General features: G+C 31.2%; 2 protein-coding genes across 2 annotated transcripts; both read left to right on the top strand.

Annotated features, from left to right (window-relative positions):
- The first annotated feature begins 2,901 nt into the window (after window positions 1–2,901).
- LOC107412867 (mitochondrial metalloendopeptidase OMA1) lies at window positions 2,902–3,663 on the top strand. The gene has a single exon (XM_016020691.1). It carries the CDS (start codon window positions 2,902–2,904, stop codon window positions 3,661–3,663), a length of 762 nt encoding a protein of 253 aa, XP_015876177.1.
- Window positions 3,664–5,462: 1,799 nt separating this feature from the next.
- On the top strand, window positions 5,463–7,084 carry LOC107412866 (mitochondrial metalloendopeptidase OMA1-like). The gene has a single exon (XM_016020689.3). It carries the CDS (start codon window positions 6,263–6,265, stop codon window positions 6,923–6,925), a length of 663 nt encoding a protein of 220 aa, XP_015876175.3. The 5' UTR covers window positions 5,463–6,262; the 3' UTR covers window positions 6,926–7,084.
- The last annotated feature ends 1,308 nt before the right edge of the window (window positions 7,085–8,392 follow it).

Below are 8,392 nucleotides of genomic sequence, written 5' to 3'. Positions count from 1 at the left end.
TCTCCTAGCTCCTCTCCAAGAATTCTGATCTGGTTTACTATAAGTCTTTTACCAACTCAGAATCCTTCATTCTTAAAGTTTCGAACTCCCTCCTTAAGTTCAATACCTACATTTGTCTTGTTCTTGCACTTTCCTGGAACTCTTCTTTCAGCTTGTCCTAGACCTCTTTAGCTGTAGTGCAAGCCATAATTCTGGTGAACATCATTTTTGAAACACCAGCATGTAAAGCAGATAAAGCCTTAAACTTTTTAGCAACCTCCTCACTATGTTGGTTTATTTGAGTGATAGTGGGATTTGTTGTCAAAGGGGGAGGATTTCTTTCGTCTCTACTACTTCCCACAAGTCAAAAGCTTGAAGGTAAGCTTTCATTTTTATAGACCACATGGCATAATATTCTCCAGAAAATATAGGAGGTGATGGAGCAGAAAAATGAGTTAAAGCCATTTAAAAAAGAAAGGAAAGGTAGAAGGAAGGTTTCTGTACTTTTTGCTATTTCACTCACAGCCCCACTAAAATCATTAGAGCTTTGATACTATTTGTAGGATTTTTAGAACAAAAAACACAACAAAAACGAAAGAGAAAGAAGCTTAAACTGGTGTGGTGAACATCCTCGTTCATTTTGGACAGAACATACAACCACAAGTTTTTAGAAATAGCAAACCACCTAATTTTTACCTACTACTGCAGTAATCATATTGTCAAAACACAAGTCATATTTTGGCTACCTAATACAACAGTATTTTTACCAAAAACTAAAAGTACAGGAACTAATCATTACAAAGTAACTTATGACAACAACAAAAGTGACATTACACTAACAATTCTTCAGAGAGAGAAGAGCTTTCCACACATCCACGTGGATACAAGAGAGCTCAGTTTCTGGCTCAACCCAAGGTCATGGAACAAGCACTACTCATATACAGTAAAAAGGATGAGAAAGCAGAGCAGGACATTGGGATTGAAGCACATTTCATAAACAAAACCACAGCTTATTGATATTCAACAACTTTTAACAAAAGATTATGGTGATATCATATCTTTTCTTTTTTAAATGTATTTTAATCTTTGTGTAAAGCATAGTCAAGATGAAATTAAACATTCTATGCTAACGTGTAAGGCCCTATTATAATTTTTTTCCTTGAAAAATAAAAAACATTTAAGCCATACATAGAGCAATTTCAAATCAAATCAGATTAGAAAACTTATAATTTGATATTTCAGAATCTTAGGGATGGCAAACGCCGTAAGTATTACAGCATTTCGAAAACCTGATCCCTACCAGCAATATTTGATTTGTTTTTATGTTTTTTCTTTTTTTCGTTTAAAATTTATTTTCGTCACTTTATTTTGAAATATATATGTATTTAAATATTAAGATAGTTTATTACTAATTTATCCCAGCAATACAGTCCCTGACTGTTTTTACATATATATATATATATATATATATATATATATATATATATATATATATTTATTAACAATACGGCTTGTTCAAACGCTTAGATAGCATAACACAATACAGAATTTGAAAGTTCTATGAGATTAATTATGATTCTCTTTAAGAAAAAAAAATCTGTATTTTTACTTGTTTTAAATAATACTTAAAAGTCCTTTTTTTTTTTTGGGTTAAAAATATAATATTTAAAATATTAAAAATATTGTAAAATATATATATATATATATATATATATATATATATATATATATATATATATATATATATATATAATATTGAAATAGGGTTTGGATCCCAACTCAGTACTTCAATCCATGTCGGATATCAACTAAAATCTCCTTTCCGAAATATACTCGTTTGGCCACAAACCCACATTTATTTTTGCCATCAGTAAATGTAATGCGTAAAAAATATTTAAAAAATGCAGAAAAGAAATACAAACATATATTTAAAAACAAGAAAAAAAAATTTACTCTCAAAACTATATTTAAAGTGATTATTATTATTAGTTCTCTCAAATCTTTTACTATAGCACAACTCTAGTGAATCGAGAGCGGAGGCTATTGCGCTTCTAATATTATTCAATTATCCTAATATAGTAATCATTTTTTGTTGTACATAATTTTTTAAACATAATAGCTTCTGTTTCTATATTTTGGTGATAACAATTAGAGGTAATTATAATGAATAAAGCAGAAAGGCAAAAAAGATAGAATCTTTTTTTTTTTTTTTTTTTTTTTTACCCTAAGTTATTCGGGGTTGTAATATGTATTACGTACCGTAGACTATAGCTATTTGGTGCCACCTATTATTGCAATAAGAGGTTATATTTGGATGTCGAATAGGAAAAGGAAAGTAAAATTTAGTAAGGAATAGGAAATTTGAAGTGGCATGTGGGCTTAAGTACTGATTGAATATATTTATCTTCTTTAGGAATTTACTTTCTAAAAATCACCAAAACCCAAAACGTTTTTTGTTTTTTTATAAATATATATTGATCTATATATTCTTTCCGGGAAGGGAATTGGGTTAACTTGGGGGTGTGGATCATGGGAAGAAGATTGAAGATTGTACTGGATGCGTTTCGCTTTTTCACTAGCAAGATTTTTCCACTCAAATCCCCCATTCAACATCCCAGAAACATCCTATCTGGCTTGTTTTCTTCCAATTCTATGATCCCAAAGAAGAAAAAACCAGGAATTTGGCAATATTTACGGTATTATTTGGGCTTAACAAAATGGACGCACTACATTACTTTTCATGATCGATACCAGATGCAACATTTTAAGCGGCAAGCGTCTCGGCGTTGGCCTTGGGCGGCTTTTGTGGGTTGTTGGATTCTGTCAAGGGTGTGTTTTAGGAATCTAGAAACTATTCCCTACTCCAAGAGAACCCATTTAGTCCTTTTTTCCAAAAAATTGGAGAGGAAGCTCGGAGACTACATGTTCGATATAGCGAAGGAGGTTGAATACCAAGGCAAGATATTGCCTTCAACACACCCACAAAATGTTCTGGTTAGATCGATATCCGACAACGTAATGAAGGCAATGAAGGATAAAGGGGACGGATTGAACTGGGAGGTTGTGGTTGTGGACAAACCAGAAGATTGCAATGCGTGTTGCTACCCGGGAGGGAAGATTGTGGTTTACACTGGCATCCTTAAACATCTTACAAGTGATGCTGAAATAGCAGCTGTGATTGGGCATGAGTTTGGGCACGGTGTTGCTAGACATGGAGCTGAGAGTGTTACAAGCCTTGTGTGGTTGGGTTTTTTGAGATTCATACTAAAACGGTTCGTTATGAGTTTCATTGCCAATGCAATGTTAAAAATTTTCTTAAAGCTTCCTCTGTCTCGAAGAATGGAAAAGGAAGCAGATTACATAGGGATGATGTTGATGGCTTCAGCTGGATATGATCCTAGAGTAGCACCCAAGGTATTTGAGAAGTTGGAGAAGTTGATGGGTGATGAATCTTCAATCGGAGAATTTCTTTCCACTCATCCATCTGGAAAGAAGAGAGCTCAGTTGTTGTCTCAACCTAAGGTCATGGCAAAAGCAACACGTTTATACAGTGCAAACATGAGAGAGCAGAGGCTGAGTCAGAGCAATAATAATGATAATACAACTTCTAACTCGCTAGCTATGATTGATTTATTACAAAATTTATTTTTAACAGTTTTGGTTAACCATCCATCCCCTTGGTAGTAAATTTGTAGATGGGGATTTTTTTTTTTCCTTTTTTTTTTCATATCAATTTTTGTTTCGAGTTCAAATGTAATTAACATTTTGTCAATCTTCTTGAACCGTTTTTTGATATATATCCAAGGCTAAAATACACAAATCTCTACTGACAAATAACCCAGTAATCATAATAATAACTTTTAAACTACGGAAAAATTATAATTTTGAGTAAAAAAAATGTTCCTTTTTTCTATGGTATAGTAAAAAAAAAAAAAAAGTCGAAAATTAAATAACTACCATTTAAAAGAAATGCACAAAAAAGCTTTTAGACCTATTAATTTTATGTTATATTTATTATTATTATTATTATTTGGTTTATACTCCTTTTAGTTGTATACTTTTTAAAATAATATTTAATGAAAATATTTTTTTTTTTAAAAACATCAATTTAATGTAAATATTTTTGGTAAAATAATGTAAAATATTGAGGTATTGTAAAATATGAATATTATAAACCCAATATGATTATAAAAAACTATCGTAATCATTTTGTTTAATTATGAGTCATTTGAGAGATTATTTATAAATTGCATGTAATAGTATAGCGGGTTTAGTGTGTTTTCCCTATCCGAGTTATATTTTTAGTTTTCATATTTTATAGATTAATTACATTATTTTTAGTATTGATATTATAACCAATAAATTTATTTGACAGTAAAAGAAAAAAAAATTAAAAATAAATATATAAAAACACTATTTGGCAACAGAAAGAACGTAATTAGTTAGAATAACCAATTAATTGATTAACTTTAGATATTCTTTTAGTAATGACCTGTTAGGTAAGAAAAAAACAAAGCTTCTATTCTTTGTATTTATTATATTATATTCCTATGCATAAATTTTTCATTTTTTTATTGTAAATTTTTTCCCTTTCAAATAAATAAACCAAAATAAATAAATAAATAAATTCCTTATAATTTGGTATATGTGAGGGATGGCAAACAGGGTGAATATTCCCTTATTTGGGGCAGTCCACTTAATCACTACCTTAAATGGGCACTGGAAAACCTTATCTGTACCAGCAATATTTGATTTTTTTATTTTTTTCTCTTTTTTGGTTTATTTTTGCCACTTTATTTTGAAACATATGTAATTCAAATATAAGTATAATGGATTACTAAGGCCCTGTTTCGCCCAACTGTTTTTAGAACAGGTTTTTTCATTATAGTAGACTTGACCCATCACGATTTCCCTATTAACTCACAGTTCTCTTAAGTGTTATATTTTTGGTCTATGACCCCAAGATGTCCCTACACCTGAATGAATGCAAGACTAATCCTCATTCAGAAAGTGGAGCATTAATAAGTTACAGTTCCTCCCAATTAAAGCTATTCTAACCAACTACTGACCTTTCTCATCAAATCCCTTAACTTTTTTGAAAGTAAATACGAAATAATTATTCTATGAGTGTTATATTTGCACCTTATATATATCCATTACCAGTCCTCTACGACCACATCTTCCATAACTACAAAATATATACAAAATTATGTACATATATATATATATATATATAATAAGAATAAAAATTGAAGTGATTACTATTCTATACCGTCTTGTTGTGTTCTTGTATATACAAGACAGTACATTTACTTGCTCATTTCTTTTTCCTTTTTTTTTTTTTATAGGAGTTAATTATAATAAAACAAAAACAAATATAAAATATGTTTCTTGTCAAACAAGTTTTATTTATATATATATATATCTATATATATATAGATAAACATATATGAGAAGCAAGAAGAAACATGAAGAATCTGAATCCAAAAAGGTTTCTTTTTTTTTCTTTTTAAAATAAATATATACGGATTGATTTATTGTTTCTTGGAATACAAGGAATTGGGTTTGGGCGTGTCGGAAGAAGCTTTCTGCTTTTCCCTCTTGTCAGTTCATGAGCCGGCCATAAAACCTCTCACCAAACAAAACCCCGTCGTTGCCTCAAAGCCTTTTGTCTCTTTTTGCCTAAGTTTCCTTCAACAAGGAGCTCAAGTCCCAGTTGAGCGAATTTCGATCATGGGAAGAAGATCGAATATTGTACTGGATGCTTTTCGCTGTTTCACTAGCAGGATTTTTTCACCCAAATCCCCAATTCAACATCCCGATTTCGCTCCCAGAAATACCTTATCTAGGTCTTCTTCTTCAATTTTAGCTCCCAAATCCAATAAAGGTAAGTTGTCTTCTGGGTTTTTTTCCTACTCTAAAATCCCACCGAAGAAAAAACCAGCAATTTGGCATTATATTGTTTATTATTTTGGGTTAACAAGGACACCGTACAACAGTCCGTTTCCGCTTCATGGCTGCTGTGGTGCAAGGAGATATTACCATGTTGATAGATACCAGGTGCAGCATTTTAGGCCCCGAGGGCCTCGGCATTGGCCTTGGATTTGGTTTCGGAATCCTAGAAACGTTATGATTGCGGGTCTTGTGGGTTGTGGGGTTCTGGCAACAGCGTATTTTAGGAATCTAGAAACTATTCCCTACTCCAAGAGAACCCATTTAGTGCTTTTATCCAAAAAATTGGAGAGGAAGCTCGGAGACTACCTGTTCGAGGACATGAAGGAGGATGAATTTGAAGGCAAGATATTGCCGGAAACACACCCCAAAAAGTGTTCGGCTTAGATCGATATTCAACCGCATAATAAATGCATTGAAGGATAATGGGGACGAATTGAACCACAACTGGGAGGTTGTGGTTGTGGATAAACCAAAAGTTTCCAATGCGTTTTGCCTACCGGGAGGGAAGATTGTGATTTTCAGTGGCATCCTTAAACATCTAAAAAGTGACGCTGAAATAGCAACTGTCATTGGGCATGAGGTGGGACATAGTGTTGCTAGACATTCAGCTGAGCATATTACAAGTTATCTGTGGTTGGATATTTCGAAATTTATACTAAGACGGTTCGTTATGCGTGATATTGCCAATAGAATATCAAAAAAACTTTTGGAGCTTCCTCTGTCTCGAAGGATGGAAAAGGAAGCTGATTACATAGGGATGATGTTGATGGCATCAGCTGGATATGATCCAAGAGTGGCACCCAAGGTGTTTGAAAGTGATGGGGGAGATGAATATTCAGAATATTTTTCAACACATCCATGTGGAAAGAAGAGAGCTCAGTTGCTGTCTCAACCCAAGGTCATGGAAGAAGCACTGCGCATATACAGTACAAGGATGATGGGAGAAAGGAGCTGTGACAGAGTAGCAGGACGTCGCGGCCGGGATTATTGAAGTTTTTCTTTAGTAATAATAATATTAATACAACTTTTACCTGGCTATGATTGATTTACAACTCTACTTTTAACAGTTTTGGTTAACCATCCATTGATCCCCTTGGCAGTGATGGGGATTCTTTTCATATGATATGAATTTTTGTTTTGAGTTCAAATGTAATTAAGGTTTTGTCAATCTTAAATCGTTTATTCTTTTCAAAATATATATATATATATATATATTACAAAAATATTATTGTGTTAAGTGATAAACAGGCCTGCAGCAGGGCCGGCTGAAAGCATAGGCCACTAAGGCATGTGCCTAGGCCCCCATTTAGGCCCCCATTTTATTGGGGCCCCAAAATATATATTTTCTATATTATATATACATATATATTTATTAAATAAAATATTATTATTAATTTATTTTGGAAATATAAGAAGTTGGTTATTGTTAGAATTCTAAATTATCTTTAATTGATCATTTATTGCTATAATTATTTATAATTATTTTTATTTTTGGAAAAGAACACTAATAAAGTTTAATTGAATTTTTTTATATTTTATTTCTATAATTAATTAGATTGTAACGGTAAAAAAAAGAAAAAAAACACATATTAAATACTCATTCCTGTTTCTGCAAAGTTTATGCGTTTTTTTCTCTTGCTAACTTCCTTTATTCTCTTCTCATTCACTCATCTTTTCTCATTCACTCATCTTTCATAGTTGTTTAATCTTTGATACTCAATATACATAATTGCAATTTTAATCCAGAAGGCCCCAAAATTAAAGGTAAGCTTGTTGGTTTTTATTTATTTTAATGAATTCACATTTATTCTCTTGCTAACTTCCTTTATTCTCTTCTCATTCACTCATCTTTTCTCATTCACTCATCTATCATAGTTGTTTAATCTTTGATACTCAATATACATAATTGCAATTTTAATCCAGAAGACCCCAAAATTAAAGGTAAGCTTGTTGGTTTTTATTTATTTTAATGAATTCACATTTATTCTCCTCATATATTATATCTATATATATATTTGTATTATTTTATATGAATTCATGATGATGTTATTTACTAATCATTCTTATTGTTCTTATATATATATGTAACTCACGGTTTTGTTCTGTATTTTGTGTTTTTATTTTTTTTTTATATCTTTTATTCAACTAAATTGGTTGGATTTGAATCCTTACATGGTGTTTTTAATTTGGGCCAATTATTCTCCTAGATGCTTATTTTAATTAATCTAAATAAAAGTTAATATTTATTTGTTCTTTTATCATATTCATGCAGATAACAGTGTCAGATTTTAAAGTTCATCAAATTGAAAGTACAAGGCATAAATCAGGTAATATTGTTTCTTTAATTTTAAGCATTTTAATTTTGATAAAATATTAGGGATCTATATTTTCTATTATTTGAATATAAATATGTCTACTAGAAAATATGAGTCTGGATATGCAAAACGTATGAAAAAAA

The sequence above is a fragment of the Ziziphus jujuba genome, chromosome 8 (assembly GCF_031755915.1).
Source record: "Ziziphus jujuba cultivar Dongzao chromosome 8, ASM3175591v1".
Taxonomy (NCBI): domain Eukaryota; kingdom Viridiplantae; phylum Streptophyta; class Magnoliopsida; order Rosales; family Rhamnaceae; genus Ziziphus; species Ziziphus jujuba.
Note: the sequence above shows the minus strand (reverse complement) of the source record. Positions and strands in the feature narration are given on the sequence as shown.

Coding starts and splice junctions, on each gene's coding strand:
- LOC107412866 (XM_016020689.3), top strand. CDS start 6,263: ATGAATTTGAAGGCAAGATATTGCCGGAAACACACCCCAAAAAGTGTT.
- LOC107412867 (XM_016020691.1), top strand. CDS start 2,902: ATGTTCGATATAGCGAAGGAGGTTGAATACCAAGGCAAGATATTGCCT.